At 38.0% G+C, this 26,391-nt stretch overlaps 1 protein-coding gene across 1 annotated transcript in view; it reads right to left on the bottom strand.

The window, feature by feature from the left end:
* Positions 1-2,865: 2,865 nt before the first annotated feature.
* Positions 2,866-26,391, bottom strand: part of RAP1B (RAP1B, member of RAS oncogene family) — a 33,867-nt gene continuing 10,341 nt past the window's right edge. Inside the window, exons 2-8 of the mRNA XM_071552257.1 lie at positions 18,499-18,583; positions 17,055-17,123; positions 13,881-13,937; positions 12,374-12,514; positions 10,253-10,396; positions 8,550-8,665; positions 2,866-7,151 (exon numbers count right to left, since the gene is read on the bottom strand). Coding sequence (XP_071408358.1) covers positions 8,579-8,665; positions 10,253-10,396; positions 12,374-12,514; positions 13,881-13,937; positions 17,055-17,123; positions 18,499-18,555 — 555 coding nt within the window. The 5' untranslated portion in view covers positions 18,556-18,583 and the 3' untranslated portion in view covers positions 2,866-7,151; positions 8,550-8,578. The remainder of the gene's footprint in view (positions 7,152-8,549; positions 8,666-10,252; positions 10,397-12,373; positions 12,515-13,880; positions 13,938-17,054; positions 17,124-18,498; positions 18,584-26,391) is intronic.

A 26,391-nucleotide genomic window follows, 5' to 3' on the forward strand; every position in this document is an offset into this window, starting at 1 on the left:
CGGCTAAAGGCAACTCGCCTCTGTCAGTCCCCGGGATCCTGCGTTAAGGGACAGAGCTTAATAAAACCCCGTATTTTAAAAGTTCTTGGAGCTGTTTGGGTTGTCTCGCCGCGCAGAGAAGGGCTGCTCAGACCTCAGAGTGTTCCATACGTTCGACAGAGCACCTGCGTCGGGCCCTCGCAGTGACGAGTTTGCATCGAATTACAAACTCGTGTCTCTCCCGTTTCTTGCACTATAACTGGGACTACTGGCACCAGCTTTAAGGGATACAGTAACTAGCATGCAGGATCACTCTATGCCTACCTGCTTGGACAAATAACAAAGTTAGGAAACTATGAATTTTGGCCACTTCTTAACTATCGAAAACCACGTAATACTCTCTATCAGTACAAACGACCGTGACACTGACAGTAGTCCATTTGCTTGTGCTCTAGGACAAGAAAACCTGTCCAAACACACTTGGAAGTACTTGGGTATATTTAGGGCTACAACTACAATGGGGTAGTACTTTGAGCAAATTAAGGATACATCTGACAATGGCTGCAAAAGGCAGCTGATGAGGACTGGATATGCAGAAACACAAGCCAGCAGAAAACCTATGAGAGTAGACTGGTCACTCAGGCAATGTGATTTTTGATTTAAAACAATAAATACATGGAGTTGTCTTATCTTGTAGACTGTCATGAACAAGTGAAGGCAACAACCTTCATTACAACAGAAAACTAAAAGAGCATAAAAGGAACCCTTTATCCTAATTCAGCACTACATATTTAATAGAAATTACATCTCAACACATCCTCCCAAAACAGTGTAGCATTACTGTCCCTGTAGTGCAGTGAGAAGTTCAAACAGTAATGCTCAAATTCATATCTGGTTTAATAGTTTGCCACCAGCTCACACTCTCAGGGCAGGGAAGCATAAATATATGAGCAATGGAACCATGACAGAGAAGATGCTTCCTTTGTGTGCTGTCGCAGGTTTATTCTATGACAAATGAGGATAAAGCAGATCAGGCTGAAGAAAAACTAAGAGGGCAGCATGCATGCTTTTAAAAAAAAACCAAACCAAACAAACCTGTAAAAGTATGTAAAAGATTGGGGCCTTTTAGAGAACTTAGTATGTATAGCCTCTCTAAGTGCAGGCCAAGGGAAGCACCCTAGAGGCTCCAAGCTGGCTCCAGTAAGGGGGGGGGCAAGGCAGGGAGAACAGGGTAAAAATCCGGGAGTGTGTTCTCAGGCAGTACTTTTTGACTGGCATTCCACTTCATAGTTATCTGAGAGGGAAAGAACCGAGAAAAAATGACTGAAAGTTTCATGCAAGCATCTTATGCTTCCAAGAAGCAGAAGGGAATACAAATTTTTCAGTAAGTGATAAAAAGGATTCTGAACTCAAATTTATAATTAAAAATTATTACTCCATCTTAAGTTTGACATATTTGCATCAACACTGATCTTAACTGTAGTTATGTTACCAGAATACTGGGGGAGGTAGCAGTGCTCCCTATATAGAGGCAGGGCAACCAAGGACAACCCAGCAGCTAGAATGACTAACACAGAAAGCTGGCATGTGTATCTTCAATGCCTAAGGTTCCACTGGTCTCTACTACCTTTCTGTGAAGTTAAGAGTCTAGAGAATGTACTTTGTTAATTTTAACACAGTGTATCCTGAACTTCAAACAAGTAAACAGAACTCCAAGCACACTTTAACAAAATATGTTTTAAGAAAGCTCATGAATCAAATAAATTGTCCTAATGCATTGCTAAGCTGTATACATGATATCTGCATGTACAAAATTGCAATTTCAATTCAGAACTACCAAAAGCTCAACGAAGTTCATGCTCAATGTGTGACAGCAGCACAACTGCATTCAGTACAAAGAAAACTATGGAACTTGCGCTATATCCTGCCTTTTTGTAAGAGAAGGAAAAAAGCTCATGTTATAGCCTATCTTTTCTTAGTTGAAACACACTCCTGGAAGTGGGTAATTGTTCACTTTTTCATTTAAATACACGGAAACCTTTTTCTAAAATCAATCTCAAGAATTTTAGTGTTCATGTGATTCCTTAGTATTTAAATACCCATTTGAGCTGAGACTCAAAATGTTTGCTCAGGGTCTTACCTAAGCAAACTGATTCCCATAACTACTTCTATTGAGGCAGCTCAGCTAACCCCCCTTTTTATTAAAAAGGAAAAACGAGACAGATTTGTAACTGTCATTTTATTTGTGTCTGAAAATCATGACCAGTAGTGCCAAGAATCTTCGTTGCTATTGGGCAAGTTACAAGCAGTTAATCCAATTTATGAGAGCTGGCATTTCACATGATATTTTGTACTTAGTATGGGAGTGAAGCTACTGACTCCACCTTGCTAGACTTGGAAGCATAAGGAGAAAATGCCACATAGTATGAAAACATAAAGTATACTGATGAAAGAAGGAACAAACTTCCCCTATAGTTTCACTCAGTACCCAAAACTGCATACATGTCCCATCCCTCCAAGTTTATGGTACCCCAAAACCACTATGTAAATTAATTAGAAATGACAATGTCTTTCAAATGAAGTAGTTCACCCCAGCCACAACCTCAGAGGAAAAAAGCCCTGGTGATAGTGAACTTTCTTAAAACAATGAAGCTGTAGAGCTTGTTGCTTGGCAGAACTAATATCTCTTGAGATTGAAGTGACTACAGTGGAATTACAAAGACATTCCTTTCTCCCTTTGTAAATCTCTCCCTAAAGAGCAAATCTCTCCCTAAAGAGCAAATCTCTCCCTAAAGAACAACGCTTTGAAAACAGGAAGTCATTCTCTGGTTGATGACTCAAACTTCTGAAAATAAAGCAATCCCCCCAAAAACCCAAACAGAAAAAATCGGCAAAATGCACATTTATCTGTTGTTTGAAGCCCAGATAACAAAAACAAGACTACAAAACAACTTTGCTTACAGTTCCAGACAAAGCATGTAAAGTTTTTCACAAATATAACTATCATTTCAGAGTTTATAGAATGGAGAAGGTAAATTATGTTCTAGGAATCCTCAACTTGTTCATAAACCTTTCAAAGAAAAGCATAAGGTGCTTGAGATTCAGAAATAAAAACCTAATTTGATTAAGAGCACTGCTACTCTAATGCAACCTTGGCAAACATCTCACAACTGCATTTTGTTACATATTTGACCGAATTGTTATTTGCTTTTATTCTCCTTCCCATACAAAGGCAAAATAAAAGCTACAAATTGATGTATAGCCAAATGTCACTGGGACAGTGGTTTAAAAAGCTTTCTGTCTACACTGATGTGTGGCTGCATCATCAGATTACAATGCAAAAAGTGCTACAGACAGCTGTACATTGACTATTTTGACCATTCACATCTAGTATAACTGTCTATTGTTGATACGTTTAAACTGAAGTCTATCTAGAACTAGTACAGTACTGTTGCCAAATTTCTCCCCCTTTATTTCCAAAACTGCCAAAGGTCAGAAAACTTTGGGACAAAAAGTCACTAAGTTTGGTTCATTCAGAGTTTGTTTACAGCATTTTAAAAGAATAAAAATCCTCTAGTGTTCACCCATAAGGAAACTGCAATCCTATTTACATCAGAAAAGGAGAACAATACACAGTTTAATCCAAATTCCAAACTCCTCCCATCTCTCATTTCTAGCATCACAGTATCAGTACATCTTATGAACAAATTTAATATCTAACTCCATAATACTTTTCCAGAAGTTAAGTTCTCTTATGCAGGGGAGCAATAGTAGTTTGAGCTTACAGGTCATTCATTTGGATATCTGAAAACATCTGGCAATGTCTCAAAATAAGTCCTCTAAGTTAGTCAAGTAACATTTATTTCACAGAATAATTTGAGAATGAGAAAGGGCACTAGAAACAAGATAAGGTATAAGAGAAATTTATACTGCAATGAAGAGAGTCCTAATATGAAGAGTGCAATTCCATTAAATAATACTACTGTATTTCAGAACATAAACATTACTTTTCCCATAGAAGGCTCAGACTTTAAATATTGACATATACCAGTTTCAGATTAGGAAAGAAATAAAGCAGTCACAATCTTTGTGTGCACTGTAAGCATAAGCTAACGTTACAAGCAGTAATACATGTGTATTAACACAGAATTTGAAAAAATTACTGCGTTAGTTCTCTAAATGTGAATTACGCATATTTTCATCCAAAGTTTTATGAGAACTGTTCTGTTTCTGTACAAGTAGTTCAAGTGTGAACTTCTTAAGGATTGGTACACAAAGCAGTCATCTTGAAGATTTGTTAAAGTTCATTCAAAACTTTCAGCAGACAGGATTCTTTCTAGAATTGGTAACTGCTTACACAGTTCCAATTCCTGTGGGGAACTGGATGTTCACTTGCTCAGTCAGAACAGCTTCTTATGCTGCATTTATTTAGATATGAAGAGAATTTCCATGTGTTTTGCTTTTTGTTTCATGTCCATCATTTCCTTAGCACCATTTTGCCATGCATCTTCCCTTTAGCAATGAGGACACTGCTCCCTTGAAGCTTGTCTATGTTTTCAAGGAGAAAAATACTGGGGTTTAGGTACTACCTGTGTTTTGATGTGCTGGCCTTACAAATCTGACTTAAGTTCTAAATACAGAGGGCGTGGTGTGTGTGTGTGTGAACATATTTCACCTTTTTAGCACAATCTTTAGATGTTAAAGCCTAGAGATTCTGAAAATTTTACTTCCTCAGGGTCTGATCCAATTGGATACCTCTAATTCTGAGGAACAGCCAGACACTGAGACCAGACCAGGGCCCCTTCTCTGATGTTCTCAATGAATTTTCTCTCACTCCCACACAATGCCATCTGTACAGCTGCCTGGAAAATAAACACCTTAAAAAGACCACTAAAAGGACAACTGAGACATAAAAGTGTTACAAGACCTGAATAAGCGGAGGATGAAAATGAAAGGAGGGAAAAATACTGATTAGCTCATCAAGGAAGAAGGTAGGTACCTAGTAAAAAACAACTAGAGCATCTAGTGCTCCAGTCTCATCCTCTGGGGACCAAGCAGGATGCCAAGAGCAAAAGTGATTATTTATGGGGATCATCACATATTCCAATGATAAATGAAAAGGTCTTAACTCTGGTTCTGCACAAGTGCAAGTGTATTGCCTCCATTAAACAGTGGTGATGACTGATGAAATTACCAGCAGGAAGGATCAGCTGGGCTCCTTAATTCACTTTGGGCAATGTAAACCATCTCAAAGCTTACCAGTATTAGCTAACCTAATCTCATTGAATTTGCAGGAACGCATTACAACAAGCTCTGATGATTCTGTGCCAGAATAACAGGAGGCACCAAGGATTTGGGTGTGACATCAATTTTCAGCAGCACAGCCAAAATCAGGAAATCATCTACAGGCCGCATGTTCCAATTCTCAATCCAAGAGTGCTAACAGGTATTTCAAGTCTGCAAAATTTTGCACTCAACACTGCAAAAATGCTCTTCTGCAGTTTTCCTTGAAACCAAACAAATATGGCTTAATGATGCAGAAAAATCATATTGTCTCCCAAGAAATTTTTTTTGAGCCACACTAAGTAAATTTTAACAATTAATTCTTCCTGGAAAGAAGGAAAAGAGCAGACAACATATTTGTTAAGTTTGAAAACAGCCACTGATAGTCTAACCTCTGAAGACAGGTATTTTTGGCTCTTCATTAGGCCTTGGAGTATTCAGAGTACAGAAATAAGCAGAATTTCATTCAGTTAGGAATTCATCCACCTTAACATATGGGATATTACTAGAAGAAATAGTTATGGTATGTATTTATCAGAAGACAAAGTCATAAGGGTTCCTTTTTATCCTAAGATGTATGAATCTGCACTGTGCAAGAGATTAAAAAATCAATATTTACTAGCACTACTGAAACGCAAAACATTCAAGTAGTATAACTGTAATGCAAGCCCTTGCATGGCAATCCAAATTTATTGAACTACTGATGCTAAGTCATACAAAATTGCACCACTTTAATTAAGGCTTTTAGTTTACATTTGGCCACCTCAAAGCAGTTGTAACATTAGGTTGGTCAATTTAAATACTGTGGCTCCCTGTTGGATATACACACAATCTTTACACCCAAACGTTAATGCATACAAAGCAACAAGGCATTGTTAAATAAATCAGCAAAAGTTAATTACTGCAACTTAGGCCCTGTGACCAATTACACATGATTAAAATTACTTCCCACATTCACATCCACAGTACTCTTCCACCATTTAACATCTCAACCAAAACGTTACACATGTAAAACAATCACTAACAGGCAAAAGTACTAAACCTGTATATTTGGTATTGCAAATACACTTATGCATGAGCAAGCAAGGGAATTCACAGTGAGAATCTACAGCTGCAGAAGCCCAAAAATGATTTACAAAAAATTGTTAAATCATTAAAAAATTGTTTTAAAATATACACTTCTTGTTGTAGACCCCCACTGTACACACAACTATAAACATTGTTCCCTATGTAAACAAGGAAGAGGAAACATACAATAAAAGGTTGAAAAGTCTGGACATTTCCTTCCCAACAGATATTAAAGGCCATGTCTTTAGTCAGACGCTATACTGAAAGGACTCAAAGACTAGGTCACTGTCTCCACAGGTTTTTCCTAAAATTAAAAAACTATATAGCCGTTGTGTTAAACAAAGCGCTTTTGTACAATACGATGATGATGATCCTGTATTTCTTTAAAAAAGTTACAATAAGCTACAAATACCGATGAAGCAAAGTTATCTGGAGTAGTCTATATAGGAGCTCTTTGGACTTTCTTTTATTATGCTAAAATAGTGGTGCTTTTAGGATTTACATTATTGTACTCTCCAATAGAAAGTGGGGATTGTTGAAGTATACAGTACACAGTTTTCATACATGTACAACATTGGTGGATGAATAATGTCTCTTATCAGTAATACTGGATGTAGGCTCTGGTTTTACCAGTTGCATACATAGAATATTTAGAAGTAAAAATCTCTCATGACACTGGAAAGTGATTAGAATGTGCAAACTGATGTAGCTTTCATCCATTTCTTAAAGGGTACCACCACAGGAAAGTCCATTTAAGATGTTGGTAGGTTTAATAAAGTTGGAATGCTGGCACTGTTGAATTGGGCAACAGTTCTTCAGACCTGTAACAACAAAACAAGGAGTTAGTAACAACTACTTGTCCTTGCTCTTTCCAACAAAAGCAATAACTAGCAAAATTCATAGCAAACAAACTTAGAAAACAACTTTATCACTTCTCCTTTACTAGTATAATTTCTATTGTACATATATAAAAAACATACTATCTCAATTATTATCCTAACTGGATTAAGATAGAGGTAATAATCCAAGCTAAACTGTGGAATTAGGATTTGATTGGCGAGACTAGTTTTGCTTCCAGTATGACTGTTCTGTGGCTTTAAAAACATGAACACAATTGAAGGATCAAAGCTCTTGAATCAAAAGTCCCATTAAGGACAACCATTTCTGCCTCTCTCAGCTAATGTTGAATTGATCAAAGTTGTTCAAAGTAAGGAAGTTTCAATATACCAAAAGGTATTAAACATGGCACTACCTGATTGTTAATAAAAGCCTGTGATTTTTGACAGTGAGATGTCCTACCAGGATCCTCTGGTATACCAAATAGCTCTATCGGTTAACAAAGGAATGGGTCACAGTACTGAGACAACTGAACCACAGTGTGTTCAATAAAACTAAAGGGAAGGGAGGTAACGGGCAACTTGCATGATGTCTGGTCAGTCCAGACAGACCTCTGCCCACCCTAAGGCTTGGAGATGAAACGAGGGAAACAATCTGCCCAAGAGCAAGCCACAGAAAAAATTCATGCCAGTTGAATAATTTCTGAAAAGACTTGCTTAAAGAACAGGCTCAAGCTTCCTTGATCCTTCAGCAGCATTCTTTTGAGTATGGATTAAGTCATGTACAACTTTAGCCAACTGCAAATGAGTAAGAAATTCATCTAGTAACCAACAGGTGCAGGTTAAGTATTTAGAGCCTTAACAAGGATCACTTCACCTTTCTCTCCCAAATGTACTAATCACAGTGCAGCCTCCAAAATACCCATACTGAGGTCTCAAGAAAGGAAGCTAAATTCCTATGACACCACACAAGCACATGCAGGAGTTTGAAGCAGAAAGTGACACTTTAGCATGCAAATTGTAACATTGTACTGTGTGCATTCCTGGTAATTGAGCTCTTGCAGCCTACTCTACCAGGCTCCAAGGAAAACCCTCTTTCCAAAAGCTAAAAATTGGAAGTATCAAAACACTGTTAATTTGAGCTCTACCGACACCTTAAATCTTGAAAAAAATTGATACCGGTGTGAACAGTGTATCTTGCACATATGAGTAGTTTTGACTTTGAAACAGCAAAATAAAGACTATAAACATTTCTATAATAATATACATCAATAATTTTCAAAGCTGTTCTGCATCAACAGCAACCACAGCTGTTTAGGTTTTTTTATTGTTGTTTAGTTTGTTTTAATAGCCATAATGCACAGAAAAAATTAAAATGTTTACCTGGCTCAGAGCTACAGTACAGTTATATATTAAAGTAGCTGACATGATGACTTTTTGCGTGCTTTTCCAGGCACCGGAGTTTTTCTGTTAATTTGTCGCACAAGGTCATAAAAGATCTGAGAAGATAAAAATCAATTGGGTTATTGAAATTAAGAGGTTTCTCTTATAACCTGAAGCCTTCAATCTTCACACATAATGTACTCACATCCTCAAGAACCCCTGGAAATATTTATCACAAAGCTAGAAAATTGTCTACTTAATAACTGTTTGGGCTTTTTTCTTGTTTAAGATAATTGTCTGCCAAAGGTTTTTCCACTTTCAGTGAAGCAAACTGGAAAGGCATCTGCAGCTATTTAATCTCTGGGTCAAATTCATCTGAATTCACACGAAAAATGACACAGTGATCAACTACTACATCCTATTATTCTGCGGTTCAGCACTGAGGTCAAGAAACAGGTCACAGCTTTCCCCTAACTCAAAACGGTCTAAGGATATTATTCCAGATACTTTAAAATATTGGTGCCTAAAGAATCAATGCAGCCTCCCTAGACCTACACCATGACAAAGCATAACATTTCCCAAAAAGTAACTCATGTATGGGACTCCCATACTCTCAGTCTCCCAGAATTCTAATGAGAACAGGATTTTGTTGAAAGATTATTTTAAGAAAAGTCAGCATACTACAGTTGAGCAGCCATCTATTTCATTCATAATTGACATAGTTCCAATTATTTCCGTATCTCCTGAACTAAGGAAGTCATAGTAAAGCCATCCCAGCAGTTTCCTAAGTACTGGCTCTAAACCAGCAAAACATTCCAACAAGGGCTTACAGTATTCAATGGAAGTTCTAGTTTATGAAACATATGACTTTTATACAGTCAGGGTGATTAATTTATATTTAAGGAATAGTGAATAGTTTCCAGAAGTTTCCAACTAATTAAACACATATTACTTGTTTTAAAAATGAACTGCACTGAAAACCACCATGGTCTTTTGATTACTTGCAAGTCTTACACAGAGGGCCTTTCAACTCGATTGATGCTGCCAACGTTTTCCACATGACCCAGTGAACTGCATCAAGGTTTATAATAAAATTCAAGCTATTCCAGAAATGTAAATACTAACAGACCTTCTTTTTAATAAAACTTTTGTATCTCATCCTTTATGCTGGCACCTCCCCCAAATAAGAAAGCACATGTTACAGCAAGTCCCCAAAAATGAATGAATTTGATCAATCATCTAGCTCTTGTGTAGAAAGGCTTTTGCCTCCCTTTTTCTTTACAGAACAGTTAAATTTAACAAATCCTTTAAGAGTTTTTGTTATTACCATATCAAATAATTTAATGCCAAATAACTTAAATCAAATAGTTTTAATGACTTAATTCTCTTAAAGGTCTTTAAAATTATAGTCTAGCAATCCAGTCTCAGTTGACAGAGATTGTATCAACCAGGGAATGGAACATGAAAAAAGTATTTATTCTGAATTCATATGAATACAGTTTGAAAACAAATTATACTAAAATTAATATGAAAAAAATCCCAAGTCAAATCCCTTAACATAAACATCTCACTTTTGTCCATTAGAGTGGATATTATTCGTGATTTTGTTAGTTTTTCCTTGACAAGTTATAAATGTTTGGTTACCAGAGTGTCCCAGCCTTCTCACCCTGCCACCCCTGGCCTACATAGGTAATGTGTCTTACCTCGTTAACATTTATCTTTGATTTTGCAGAAGACTCTAAGAACGCACAGTTATTCCATTGCCTTGCTAGGTTCTGACCTTGTTCCTTTCCCACAACTCTTTCATCTTCCAAGTCACACTTATTGCCAACCAGAATCATAGGCACCTAAAAAACAATTTAATACCAGCAAAGACATAATAAAAATTTTAGGAAAGCATCATGTAAATGCATACCTAAACCCCTATCTGAATCCTTAGAGGATCCTGACTTTGAGAATAATCAAGCTCTGGTTTAATTGAAACTTAGGTTTACAATTGTGTGATGCTTTAATCCTCAAATCAATGTGACTATTTTTTGCCTGCTTTTGGCAGGGCAGTGGGGAGGAATAGTCTGAGGATTCACCAACGCTGCCAGTTGAGCAAATTTCATGTTTTCTAGATGACTTACAGAGATTTCATTTTCAGATGTTTAAGGCATCAAGAAGTCTACTGCAGAATTTGCTACACAATTCTTACAGATTCAGAAATGCTGGAAACAGTGTCCTGTACTGGTAGCATCATGAAGGATGCTAAAGCTCCTTTCACCATTCCTCTACTTTCAGCACATCAGCACACTTTTCAAGAGCAGTTTGCGCGCACAGTTCTTATTTATAAGGTCCTGCATACAGAGAAAAGAAACTTGCTACCTTATCAGAATTACCAACTACACAAAACAGTGATTTGACCTTTGTGGCAAGAAAAGGCAATCATACGATTTTTTTTTCTTTTACTCGTTTAAGGACAAAGTTAAGTTACTCACAGATTCAAGTGTTGAAAAAAGGTTTACAATATTACAACTATTTTTTTCATTCCCCTCACCAAGAAAGCAAGTTATGCCTAAGCTGTGGCATATGAAAACCTTTTTCTGTGAATTTTGTTTGGAACTAAAGTTCATTATCTTTCCCCTGATATTAAGGAATGCCTTTCAAGACTGAGGGAGGTGTTCTGAAATGAAATACAACTCCAAGGAAATACTACCAAAGAAAGCTCTTACGCTACTCAGCATAAATATACCACGTAAAGTACAGTTGAAAATACAATCACATTTACATTGATTTTAGTGTACAGAACTAACTTCATGCTAAACAAAGCCGTAATTTGGTAAGTTGTGAATGGGAAAGGTACATGCAACTTAAAATAGCAGCCTTCTGAGATACATTTATGTTAATAGGTACTAAGTCACTTCTAGAAGTAATCTGGGGAACATGGGCAAGACCTGCAAATGCTTACAGTCAAGAAAGTGCAAGGTTGGTTGTATTACAGAAGTCATAATGCACCTCCCTGAAACAGAAATGTTTAATCCACTCTGTGTCTACTTACAGCAGAAGCATATACAGATACATGCAGTAAGGAAAGCATCAAAGTTTGCACAAACACAGTTTAAATGAGATGAGCACACTTAAAAAACTGGTCATTGGTTACATTTTTCTCCAAGGAAGTTTTTCTGCCTGAAGGCTATAAGCTACAAGATGTTTCTGTTACAAACACACTCTTACTGCTGTTTCACATTCAAAATCCCTCTTTGCTTTTTTAAGGGACCAAGTATTCACTTCCTTCAACTGTTGTAAGGGTTCTTTTATCATTTATAAAATATTTAGCCTCACTTTATAGCTTTAATAGTGCTAAGAGATGCATAAAAAATTGCGTGGAAATAGGATGACCAAACAAATGCAAGCAGACAGACAACATATAAAACCTACATAACATGAAAATTTAAACTTAAACTGCATTTTAACTAAATTTAAGCTTACATTACTGTCTTCAGTGAGAACTTAAAATTTTGTGCTTTTAAAATACTACAAACAGTAGGAACATTGAAGAGAAAATTACTCTGGGTGTTTTCACACCTTCATTGATAGTAATTAAGGCAACATAGAGTTGCTTTAGAATCTTTGCTGCAGTACTGGTGAGTATTAATTCTCTATAAAACCCGTGACAAATTACAATTTTTTTCAGTTTAACTCAAGAGTTGCATTTCTGCACTACACATCAACTGGTTGATACATCTCTTAATTTAAAGCCTGTAAGACATCTGACCACAGTGTGTACACTGCAACATCTGTAATGAAAACTCTAAGCATTAAGAATTTTTAGAGATGCTTACATCATCAGTGTCTTTGACTCGAAGAATCTGTTCTCGTAGATCCTGTAGATCATTAAATGTAGACTGTGCTGTGATGGAATATACTAATGCAAAACCTTGTCCATTTTTCATGTATAGATCTCTCATCGCTGTAAACTGTTCCTGTAATTAAAAAAGATACAGATGTTGCATTCAATTTGTACTTTCCTTGCATATTGCATTCAATTTGTAGTGTCTGCACAGACTGCTATAAACTTAACGTCACAAATGGGTCACAGGTACAGTGCATTTATGCCCCCTCCCTTCCCTGTTAAGTTGACCAATATTTTACTGTTTGACTCTAAGCACTATAGAAAACAGAACTGCTTTTAAGGAAATCTGAAGTTCGGAACACTATCTGGTGTGGCTGAGCAACATCTAGACATTCCCAACAGCCATACCCTGGGAAGAGAAGTCACAGAATCTAGAGTAATTTCAAGGGAGAGCAATACAGCAGAAGGTACAGTGTAATCTGTAGATTAAAAAAGTTACATTCCTCCCAAACTTTTTCTCCATCTCCCAACAGTTCCTTAAAATGGATCATAAAGTATATGTATCCCTTTTCAGCCTCCATTTGGTAGTCTAGGCACTTTTCTACTTTAAATTCCACTTTACTTTTCAAGGAGATGGGCTAGAGGATGGAGACACTCAATAGACTTGTCACATTTCCTTGACTTCAGTGACAACGATGATATTGCAGATAAAGACCCACTGGTGCACTGCTGAGCAGCACCAGGACTTCTCCCTGTTTGAAAACTCTAACCAGTATGACCATGGAATAGCATTTGCCTTTCTCACTTTTGTGACTTGGCCATCTGGTGTCTGATCAATCACTTATTGTCCCTCCCTGTACGTCAGGTAAAAAGTGCAATTATTTCTAGGAAACAGTCAGTCTATCCTTCTGTTTTTACACAGTATTAATCTAAGATGGAATTTAAGGAAGTCATTATTGAATCAGGTTACACATCTTATACTCCAAGCGTCTTAAACTCATTGGAATCAATGAAGGAAATGACTGGTTTCAAAATTTCTGGAACTAGTCAGAGAAAAACCTGGGCAGTATGCAAAGGGTCAGCATAAACCTTGTACTTTGAGCTCCTAGAAGCTGACTAAAGCAATACTATTTTTATCCCAATGTCACGGTACATCTCACACACAAGAGAAAAAGGAGATGAGAAGAATGTATTCACTACAACAACAGAAATCAAACCGGTGTAGCCCAATGGGCCTAAATTTTCCTCCAGGCAATATAAACTTAAAACAGGAGCAAAATCTCTTTTAAAATGCTAAATCTCATGTTTCCCCTATCACAGAACATGAGCTCACAGGAATTTCTGCTGCATTACTTAAGTATTGTTTAAACACTAGTATGTTAAAGAACACCTTTAATCCAAGGCACTGACCACAGCTACTCTTCAGAGAATGAGAAAGGAAACCCATCACCATTTATATCCCCACAGCTTTTGATGGAAAATTCCTTTTTACCTACCGTTCCTGCAGTATCTAAGATTTCAAGCATACACTGTTGTGCATCTACTTCAACTTGCTGTCAAGAAAGAAAGATCAGTTTGTTAGAATTTTTCCTCTTGCACCTCTCCCATCTGATGACATCAGAAATTGTGTGATTTTTATAAGCAAATTCATAATGCATAAAGCAACATAATGGCTCAAGAAGTTTGTATGAATATACCATTTGAAAACAGCAGGAAGAAGCCTTTCAAAGAGCCCAGTGACATTTCCAAATGCAGCATCAGCAGCCAAGTACCACTTTGCAAAGTGATTAGGGATTTTTGATTATTTAAAAGGAGGCTGCTAAATTTGTAATGACGATCATCAGCAACTAGCATAACTAGTTTCCACTTGTTTCAGGGATCATCATAGGTTGAAAGAAAAGTACAAGTGGAAGCAAGAAAGCGGAACTGTCATTCTAATGCTTATTTAATAGTAATTTATATCAACAGCAGTATAAGTAGTTCACCATAAACAATTAAACAAGCACCACTAAGAGTGGTGTGCCCAAAACAAGCCTTCAGGAACACAAATTAGAAAATTGACCCAGCTTAGAAAAGTTTGCAAAAAACTAGAAGATTTAAGAAGACAGATCAGTTTTTGCATCAATTCGAGTTTCTCTAGTTTCTACCCCAAAGAAATGGCTGTGAGGGCAGCAGAGGACATGGAAGTGTCTTTAAGCTGTTTCAGGCAGACTACCCACATTTTTTTTCTTTCAAGTTATTGGTACACTTGCCTTGTTTCCACTTGCATGTAAAATTCCTAGTTGACAGATCAGCACTCCAAAGAACCTTGTGTCACCTATTATCCATATATGCATTGTAACTAGTTTAACTTGTAGATTTTCTTCTGTAACTAGATTTGAACTTAGGAGGTGGGAAAAGGGAGTATTTCCACTCCTCTTACGCATCTCTGATGCTGCCTATGGATGGCAATTCCTTAAAAATAACCACCATTTTAACATGTATTCCTGACAAAGTTATTCATCTAATTAAGTAGCATTTATTCACTTTATGAAGAAATATTTGGGGAGTAAACCAAGGCATCAAGTTTCAAGACTTCATACTCATTTAGGTCCAGACAAAAAAGTCACATCCTCTCAACTTCTAAATACTATAAAATTAGATTTAACATTAATGGCATAGAATTGCAACTGCCAAATAAACACATTTTGAAGTCACTTAAGTCAAGTAGCACACTAGAATTTTAAGTACAGTGAAAGGATGAAAATGACTGCATAAAGTGTTGTCCAGACTTCAGCAATCTGTCTGATTTGAAAAGAGGTATTACTAGTCATTTCAGGAACAAACCTGAGAGGAACATAGTAAGATACTCACTAGCAAGAGCAACAAAAAAAACAGTTAGCAAAAGGCAAAATTTCTTACGATGGCTTTAGTTTCTTAGGCTGCAAGGAAATAGTCTTTGGAAATGTTAAATGAACAAACATCATGAATCTAGTATGACCTGAATAATGTAAATATATAACAAAAGGAACATTTCACTTTAGGTCAGCCTTTGATTTTTTGAGTCACTTACTGGGCCTGACCCAGTAAAGGCCTGCACCGAAGATACTGAAGTGCTGGAGTGGGACCAGAGAAGAGTGACAAGGCTGGTGAAGGGACTGGAGCACAAGTGCTATGGGGAGAGGCTGAGGGAGCTGGGGTTGTTTAGCCTGGAGAAAAGCAGGCTCAGGGGAGATCTTATAATTCTCTACAACTACCTGAAGGGATGTTGTGGCCGGGTGGGGGTTGGTCTCTTCTCTCAGGCAACCAACAGTAGGACAAGAGGACACGAGCTTAAGCTCTGCCAAGGGAGGTTTAGGTTCGATATCAGGAAGAAGTTCTTTACAGAGAGAGTGGTCAGGCATTGGAATGGCCTACTCAGAGGTGGTGGATTCACCCTGCAGGTTTTTAAGATGAGACTGGACATGGCACTGAGTGCCATGATCCAGTAATCAATGTGGGGTTGGATCAAGGGTTGGACTTGATAATCTCAGAGGTCTCTTCCAACCCAGCTGATTCTATGATTGGGATAGGGTCCAAAATTCCTGCTTCTCTCAGAGAATTTAGTTTTGGTGTTGTCTCTACTAGAGTTCTAGCTTTGGCCAGAAGCCCAAATACTTAAAACAGACTAGGTCAAAGAAAAAATGTGTGAATTTATCATTTTGCTCTAATTCCTCTTCTGTTCAGAAGACATTTTGGTGACTACATGCAGCAACAGCTGTTAATACATCCTCTTTATTCCAATATAAATGTAGTCCAGTGTTGAAAAAGGTCTTGCAATTTTTGCCTATTCCCAGCTAGGTCTGGTGTACCTTGCCTCCCTTGTATAGACAGTGACATTTTTGTGGCCATATGATGAGCTACATCAGAGTACCAATGCATCCAAAAAGTAATTCAGAAAAAAAAATATTAACTGCCACAGCCAAAAACTTATCTGTTCCACCAAATGGTTAATGGTAGCAGTTCAGATACAAACTATCTTAGTCTGCAATCTTAATCATGGTCTCAGGTGAAACTGAAGCATGAGCAATATGGAGATTCAAGATGACGCAAGCAGAATCAAACCTTTCAGCCCGTCATGCTGAAGGTGGGAAGAGAGAAACTAACAGGCCACTTGCTGTAAGTGCTTGTTCATTTATGATGGGTTTGTGTTAACTTGTTAATAAAACAACAGCCCATCTAATGGAAGCATATTTAGCTATCATTTAAACTGTTATGGGATGCAGTATCATCGATGCCTCCAGTGTTTGTTATAAAGGTGAGTGTGAACTTGGTTTTAGCAGTTTTCTTAGTAACAAAGCAGCTTAGCACCTGCAAGTCCAAATCTACCTGCAGATACCAACACACAAACTATGTATTATAAAAATAAAAAATTGTAGTATATTTTACTTTTTTTTAATTGATGTTCCCAATTCTGATAATGAAATTACCATTTCTTATTAACAAGCTGATAAGGTATTATGTTTAAGCATTAAAAAGCAAGACTCAAATTATTCCTTTTAAACAGACTTTAAGAGCACCTTCATATTTCAAACTTGTTAAGTTATCTGGTATTTCTGGGCCTACCCTTTTTCAAGCAGTGACTCATGTATTTGACAATAGGTATTATAGTTTTAAGTTTCTGTAACACTAGAGAAGTCTTTTGGATATACCTTTCTGTAGGAGTCTTCTATCGTGGGATCGTATTTTTCAACAAATATTCCTTGAACAAACTGTACAGTCTGCAACACAAAAGTTCTTGTAAGATTCTCTTGCATAGTGACATTTTGTAAACATCATACACAAATGACTCTTCTAGGTATATATTCAGTTATCCATTAAGTTTTTTAAGGCAAATCAAGTGATTGGCAGAACTATAAGATTTTAAGAAACAACATGTGCATGCCTATTTAACTATTAGATGAAGCAATGCTGTATTTTCCTTTATCCACTGTCACTTGGAATATAAGAATTAAAGCATGCACTAAGGTTTGCCTATCTTAGAATCAGTATTAGTTTCTAGTTGACCAGGATACTAAACAGCTGCACAGCTTTTACATTTGCATTTAGAACTACTGCATCTTCTGCTCTTATCTGCCAGCACAGGAATTAGTCAAAAAAGAACTGCCAGCTTTTACTAGTCTTAACTAGACTCAGTAGGCTGCTCCTGTGTACCTAGCATGAAGGATGTTTTTAGCACAAGTCAGATGGAACCTTAAGACTCAATGGCCAAGTCAAAGCAGACACATTCAAATCCAGAAATGCTGCAGTAAGACAAAGAATTCAGAGGTGAAGGAAAATGTTCTTTCACAATCTAACATAATTTATTATTTAAGTTTTTCTTTAGGAACTGCTTTGTAAGAGAATACTTCTTACCCAAGAGTGGGCCTCTGGACCTTCCTTCATGATAAAGTGCACAATTAAACTGAAAGATGCCAAGTTTTGAGGTGGGCTGCAAACATCGTATTTTGTGAACTTTTTCAGTTCTGGTCTAGGTCAGACTGACCTGTTCTGTAATCATTTAAATAAAATACACAAGCTCTTTGATTTACAATCATCTATCTGCCACAGCCATACACCTACCAGCACAGAAAGACCTAGAAAACATGTTAAACTTCCTACAAACATGCAAATACGTATTCCTGCTTGCATAAAAAAAATATTAGCGCTTTAGAGACAGCCATCAAACACGAAGCAAACAGTACCCTGATGACCTTTCTAGAGACAGGACTTAGAAAGGCCAGACATAGGCAAGCCGGTTCACTGTGTGATTCACAAAGCAGCTTGATTCCCACAGACTGATGGCTGGGTTACCTGCTGAAGCCAGAGACCTCCATAATGCTGTGGTGCTCCACCTCACAGCCTCAGACCGATGAAGCCCCATCAACCAACCCCGTACAAAAACAGCAGCACGTGGGAATGTAGCAATGGATGCAGAGGCACCCAGTACAGGAGCTACCTATCCTCTAGCCACGAAGTCTCAGCAGTCATTGCTAACACTTACACTTACTTGCGCACAATTACATAAAGAAATACACTTTTGTAGAGAGTGTATTAGAGAAAAACTAGAATGAACCTAAAAAAAACCATACTGGAACTGCCTCACAGACTACTTACCAGAGCAGACTTTCCAACACCTCCAGAACCAAGAACCACTAGCTTGTATTCACGCATGATGCAAGAGATAAATCACCGTCAATACCTAAAAGACACAAAACCACCAGTCTGATTAAAGTTTGATCTACAACAGAAACTACAACCATGACACCACAATCCACTTTACTAAGCAGGGTTTGATAAAAACTCCTTTGTTAATTTTTTAATACAATAGACATTTTCAAACCATCAACTCTTAATGCAACTACACTAAATGCCGCAAACCATCAGACACGGTATTTCCTCTACCTCATTACTCTTCTCCCATAAAGAATATCACATACTCTACTATACTAAAGCTAACAGTCACTATTAATAAGAAACAATTACCCAAGATAGCATGCATTTTCTTATTCTGAAACACCAAAATGCCCAACAAAGAATCACACAGAGAGACTTGTATAAGAAAATTAAATTCTCTCCTTCCCAGCAAACAAACATTTTTTAAAAAGAACATTCGGATTCCACAAATAATTAGAAGAAAATAAATCCCTTCCTAAATCTGAAAGTTGATTAATGTTTTGCTAGATATCTAACTGCAGTTACAATGACTGATGTTTCATTAATAAGTGAGGCAACTAAAATACTCTTTAGAGACTATTTCTCTTCTACAAGCTAGATCTGTTCCCGTGTTCCACACTACGTAGTGGGCTGCCTACAGCAATCTGTCAGATCTGCTGCTCATCTTTCTTGAAAACTGATCCAGCAAAACCAAAACAAGGCCACAGATTTTGGGACACATCTTTGGGTCATACCCACTAGCAACTGAGCTAACAGGACTCTTACTGCTGACCTGAGAGGAAGGTCTCAGTTCCTTTCCTGTGGAGACTAGTATTTATCAGACTGAATTCCCCATTTCTCGCCTCTCTACTCCTGCAGAAAAATGAAACCCTCCCAAACTAATGAATAAACTAGGGGGGCTGGGGAAAAGGGGAAGTGCAGGGATCCAACACAGGTACTTGTAAAAGGTAAGCAGCAAGGAAAGTAAGGTAAGAAAGACCTTTCTCATCAGTAGTAATCTCAGCATCTCTGAAATCACACCATCTGTTAGGTGTTTAGCACAAAACGCTAAGATGATTTAGACAGAAATTAAACCACCACCTACCTGATGGCATCCCATCTTTGCCATCTCTGATTAACTCCACACTCAGAAGACTGAGAAATCCACAGATCAGGTCCTATTTCTTCTTGCAAATGCATAACATTTCAACTTACCTAAACTGTTCCTCACAAAAGGAATGCAAGGAGAAAGCCTTAAGGAAATAATTGACCTGATGTCCAGCAAAGCAGATGTCTCCATAGGCTTCTGCTACCAGTAAATTTTGAGACTCTTCAGTGATTTTCACACATAATAGGATATCGTTTCACTCCTGATTTTAAAAACTGTTTTCTTCTCTACACAATTCTTTGCGAGTGCAGACCATGAGAACCATTCACACCACAGGTTTTTATCTACTTGGCACCACTGTGAATGTTCAGTTAGATACGCAAATCTGTAAATCACTGAGCCTTTCTACAAACAGAATTGTCTCTAACTGTAATGAAAGGCACCTTTCAAACTCATAACAAATTAAGCCTTGAACTACATAACCCATAATTTCTTTAAAACAAGTATTCAGTTATCCCTTTATTTCTAGAAAGGTGCCCTTGAAACGACATAAACATAGTGGGTGTAGGGGAAATCCCAGTACAGTAATCTCGGCGAACAACTGCAATTTCAGTGTCTTTAAAAGGACAGTTTAAGCTGAATTTTTCAGTTTCCAGTCTGAAGTTAGCAACTAAATACCGAGATGTCAATAATGAAGGGTCCTGCACTTTGGCCACAGCAACCCCCTGCAGCACTACAGGCTGGGGACAGAGTGGCAGCCAGGCAGAAAGGGACCAGGGGGGACTAACTGACAGGAAACAACAAGAGCCAGCAGTGTGCCCAGGTGGCCAAGAAGGCCAATGGCATCCTGGCCTGTGTCAGGAATAGCGTGGCCAGCAGGAAAGTGATTCTTCTCCTGTACTCGGCACTAGTTAGGCCATACCTTGAGTACTGTGTCCTGTTCTGGGCCCCTCAGTGTAGGAGGGATATTGAGTGCTGGAGTGTGCCCAAAGAAGGGCAATGAGGCTGGTGAAGGGACTGGAGCACAAGTCCTATGAGCAGTAGCTGAAGGAGCTGGGGGTGTTTACCCTGGAGAAGAAGACACTCAGGGGACATGTTATTGCTCTCTACAGTTACCTGAAAAGAGGGTGTAGCCAGGTGGGGGTTGGTCTCTTTTCTGAGGCAACCAGCAGTAGGACAAGAGGGCACAGTCTTAAGCTGTGCTGGGGCGGGGTTAGTTTAGACATTAGGAAGAAATTCTTTACAGAGAGAGTGACCAGACATAGGAATGGGTTGCCCAGGGAGGTGGTGGATTCACTGTCCCTGGAGGAATTTCAAAAGAGACTGGATGTGGCACTTAGTGCCATGGTTTCCTTGACAGTGGTGTTGGGTCATAGGTTGGACTTGATGATCTCAGATCTTTTCCAACACAGCTGATTCTGTGAAGGCTGCCAGCAGTTTAAAAGTAACAGAACTTTAGCAGCAGGTACCATGTATCTATTTTAAGTAGTTTGTGACTTTTTTTGCTGAATGATCTACAACTCCATGGAAAATTGCAAATTCTGAAATAAACTAACAAATTTGTCTTAGTGAGATTGGCAATTTCACTTTTGGCTCTCCAACGGCAAATCAGGAACTTCACACAAGCCAAAGCTTCTTTCAGCATCCAGTTTTGGAAGTTCAACCCTAAATATCCAGCTGCTGTACAACACTCTGGAGCCCATTTCCCTACTTTAAGTGGTGGTACATAATTAATGCATACACACACACACACACACAGAGCTTGGTTAGCCAATCATCTTAATCACTGAACACCTAAGCAAAAAGCTTTTTAAGATCTCTAAAGAAATGACAAAGCCAGACTAGCACACTTGTAAGCATTTCTCTGACCTTCCCTCCAAGCTGAGGCAATGACCAATGCAAGTACTAACTTCCTCCATGAAAATGCTTTTGTCATTTGTACAGTTAGTCTTTAACTCACAAGAGCACGCAGTAATCCTTTATATAAACACACACACCCACATAGCACAGAGGTAGCTCGACACCCCCGTACTGGTGTATTGTCAGGTAATCTGGCCATTTTATCTTGGAATGAAACACGACCCAATGTATCCTCTAAAAAGCTTTAAGAAAGCCAGCTTGGATATCCCTAACACAGCGTGCAGCAGAAGCACCACCCATAGTCCACTGCCACTTAGATCTACCACCTCGCTGGCTTTGAGCAACAGGAGTGATGTCACTTCACTGTTCTCTTATTCTTTACTAACAGTAAAGAAAAACTCAATTTCTAGCTAACTTTCCTAAGAAAATTTTTCTGCTTACAGGTCTTTACTCCCTTCTCAGCTAAGAAGCCACTGGCTCATGAAGCCAGGAATTGCTTTAGGACACTGCAGTCTGCTACACTAGTTGATGTCATTAAAACCAGTTTTTCACTGACCTGTATGCCTGATGGCTGCAAGTGTGCCCCAGCCTGAGCTAGGGCTCTGATCCTGCTTGAACTTGACTTACCAGAGATTCCAAGCTAACCTGACCTGGGGCTCTGCTCTAGCTCAAACCCATTTTTCCATATCAGATATACAAACTGTTTGCATCCTAAATCTTCACGGTCTTACTTGTTTTTCAGTTGATACAATGCTTGACTCTGGAACTAACAGTATATTCAGATTCATCCAGTGCCAAAACTATTTCCTTTTGACTCAATAATGACAAATGAGTGGGGGCAAAGCAGGAACACAACAAATAGAGCCATAAATATCTGACCAGCATTTCCAGAATAGGAAATGTGTTAAGTCCAACAACAATATCTGTCTGTAGTCCCCAGATCACTTCTGGGATGTAAAATGAATGTATTCAAAGAGGCACAACAAGAGACTAAGGTATGTGAGCAACAGGTAAGCAAAACCCCCCAGATTTATAGGGCAGTTGAGAAGTACCCACCCAACCACTCAGGAATCAGATACAAGTAAGTTTAAACTTATTCCTAGTAAATAAGTACACTGTTTGAATCCTTCTTTTCATTTAATGGAGTTTATTTTAAGAGAGAAATTATGTTTTAAAGGCTGTCTGCCTTTAAGGTGACTGACCTGCAAAGAGTAAGAGCAATGCCAATTTCCTTTCCTTTTTCATTTTTCTGTTCCTTCATCTTTAGGCAGGAAAATACTGTCAACTACCCTAACCGTAACCCTGCAGGCTCTAAAGAGCAAGAAGATAGGAAGCAGGCAAAAAGTAAGACCTTTTTTTCTCTTAACTGGAGCAGGTACTGGCTTTGAATAGCTGAGTAAATTATTTATATGCACAGGTATTTGACATAACTGAACAGTGGAGATGTTTAATGCAAGATTTAGCTAGAAGAAAAAAGGGAAGCTATCCTTCAAGAAACAGCATTATCACAAACTGGATTCTAGTGCTATTTCAAGTACACAATCTCTTGAAAGTACAGAGCTCATTCTCAGATTGCCTCCACTGATGCTGCCGTTACTGCCTTGCCCTTCCCGAGACACAATCATTGGTAAAACCATCCTCTCTTGGCAGCCTCTCCCTGTAGTCTGTCCGTATCACTTTTTGTCATTAATGCATTAGTGTTTAAAGTAGAATTAAGAAATTAGATTAATACACAACATGGGACACTTAAAAATTAAAGCCCTTGATAAACTAGAAAAGCAAGTGCACACACTATATGCACACACACACTTTTCCCAGTAAGGATTCTCTCTTAAGGATAGGCAGATCTTTGAATAAACCCATCTGAACAGGAGGAAAGGGTAACCAGGACAAGTTGCTGAAAATGAAGTCCTCATATCTGACAAGGGCTGTGAACATGGAACTTGCTTTCTGCCTCTGTCCTTATCAGATAAACCACAAAAAGTGCCTCCTGGACATTTTCTTGAAGTTTCTTGAAGCATCTCTCCAGAAAAACACAAATCAAAGTGATGATGCTAAGAAAATTGAAGAATAAGTAACGTTACTTTAGAGGTGAATGAAAAGACTGCACACTTATTGCTTGTAAACCTTCCCTAAAAAGCAACCATACAATGAAGAATTTGAGAAAGTTCAAATACCATTGGCAATTATGTTTAATGTGACAGTTTTGAAAGGAGGGTGGGGGGGCATTTGTGGGGTTTTGTTTAATTTTTGTTTATTCATTTTAATTTTTTTTTCAACTCCTTCAGCTTCAAATTTTGGTTTTTGACTGAACTTTGTTATCTGTCTGAGGAATGAGAAAGCTAACAATCCAACCTTTTCAAGTGATATTAAATCATACGAAGCTGTAACTAGAGCTCAGCCCCAGATCAAAGACATGAACTAAATACAGTCACTTACTTGAAGATATCTCCAAGGCTTGCTTATATGAACTAGTTGTTCAGGTATGAAATTAAACAAATTGTCCCTCCCAGAAGCCTTAACATTTTCAGAAGGGGAGATTATTCAGCACTTCACAGACACCATGAGTCTTGTTCAGGTCCTGTCATTCTGGTTGCATTGTGAAGTTGCAGTGTATCCACTGAAATTTTCATAACACTTCTGCCCCAGCACATTTACCTCTCTGGAAGAGCAGCTTTGGTAGAACCACCTCGGGAATAGCACTCCTAAATTAATCTCAACTATTTGCATGAAAAAAATAAGTTTAAAAAACTAGACTGACAGATGAAACAAATTAACTGACTGGTTTACCTGCTTACAATTAGCAGTGGAGGGGAAAGAAAGCCAAGGAAAAAACCCCAAGCTTGTTCTCAGAAAGGGGATACCAGCCCCTGAGGTGGAACAAGATGATGACAATGGTCAGACATTTGGAAAAACAGCACTGGTTCAGTCATGGGAAGAACCAAGGTCAGAGGATTGTGCCCTTGCAGAGAAGGTGTTTCCCACTTCTGTTACTGGAACAGCCTCAGATGGCCAAACCTAAACTTTTCTCCTTGTCTGTACCATCCAGATTCCACTAAGTTGTGAATCTCTTGGTTAAGAACCTCTTCTTCAGGTACACTATTAAGAGAAGATGTCTGTTTCTCTTAAAATTCCCCAAATATACATGGGGAAAGTCTTAAATTCTTATCTCAATTCCAACGAGGGTTCTTTTCCGGAATAATTTCAGTGCATAAAGCAGAACCTTGACAACAGAATCCAAACTGAAGCCTGTTCATTTTCACCAACTTTTAGATACTTTAGGAATCAAAGCAATTCAGACATTCCTTGCTCAACAGCGTAAGTGCGTCTCTTATAAAAAAGAAATTAAAATACTCGAGAACTGTCTTTCACACATTGATAGAAAACACTGATCAAATTCTGAAGACCAGATACACTGAGAAGCTGACCAGGTCTAATAAAGACTTTTATATTCCAGATTCCTGGAAGTAAAGCTATTTCATTACTAATGCAGACTTTTGGAAAAGAACCAAGTGTTCACTAAACAAAGCTAGAAGCAATTTTTATTTCTAGTTTTCACCTGGTTTTGGTAGCTTTGATAGCTGGGTCTGACATACACGTATTTTGTTAGTTGAACAGCTGGTTCTTCTGGGCACTAATACAATAATTTTTCTTGGACAAGAATATTTCTTTAATTATGTTCAAATATTTCAACTGATGTCAGAATCTTCAGAGGATTTTTAAATAACTGGCTGGTTAAGCTTATTCAGTGACATGAAGTCATACTAACCACCTGAGAAACAGCCAGAGAGCTGAGAACAAGCTACTGCAGCACAACCACGGCACAAAGGTTTAAGCTGCTCCTTGAACTGCCCACAGGGACACTTACACAGAGGCAGCTTCTCCAAGTTTTCCTCCTTTCACTGAAAGGAGTTACCTTGATTAACACTGCACACCGGGGGCATTTCTGCCAATCAGCTAACAGAAACTGACCTTGTGAGACTAGTTCCACTGGCTATAATTAGTATAGCTGAATAAAACTTTAGGTTTTTTTCTTAACTGCCAGGTAGATCTTAAATCTGAACACAAATTTAATGGATGTTACAAAGATAACAACTGTCTGCTTGAAGCCACTGACATCTCAAGATGAAAGCTTCCTGAAGTGAGAGACTTACAAGCATGTGCAACTTGCAGTAGATTCGTGCAAAATATAAAAAGCCTTCTCAAGGCAAGTAACGAACATTCTTATGCTACTAAGAATATGCTCTCCATCAACACTTACTGAGTTTGACTTTCAACTTTGTGCAAAAATTTCAATGTCAATTCAAATTTAGAGTACCCTATAAAATCTATACTGTAGAATCTATTTAAGTTTCAAATGAAATTTGCAACATTTATCAGATATATTCTTATTTTTGGTGACTGTTTGCCATGGTTTTGCATTTTCTCCCTATTTCTGTAAAACAGTCACCACCCCCCAGGAAAGTTGTTTGTGAAATGTTTTACCAGTCAGACTTACAGTTAAAATCACGACCTTGGAATTCCTGAAGAAGCTGAATTGCAAATGTTTTTTTTTGTTTGCAAAGAAAATCCAGGCAGGCAATAAACAGAAACAAACTTACATTTTAAAAAATGCTACAAGTATACTAAATTCAGATAATGCATAATTACCACATTATAATATCCTGCTATGCGTAAGCCAAGTATTCAAACATACAGCAAGTTCTGAGAACTGAGCCAGCAATTTACTGCTGAGAATTTGGCTCTGTCATTGCAGGGAAGGATCAGTATTTAGCTGTAAAACTTTTACAAGCCACATCATAGTATACACAACATGTTTTACCTGATATGCATCCTTCTGATTAAAAGCTGATAGAAGCATTTGTTTGTCTCCATAATTGTTACAG

Source organism: Pithys albifrons, chromosome 3 (assembly GCF_047495875.1).
Source record: "Pithys albifrons albifrons isolate INPA30051 chromosome 3, PitAlb_v1, whole genome shotgun sequence".
In the NCBI taxonomy this organism is placed as follows: Eukaryota; Metazoa; Chordata; class Aves; order Passeriformes; family Thamnophilidae; genus Pithys; species Pithys albifrons.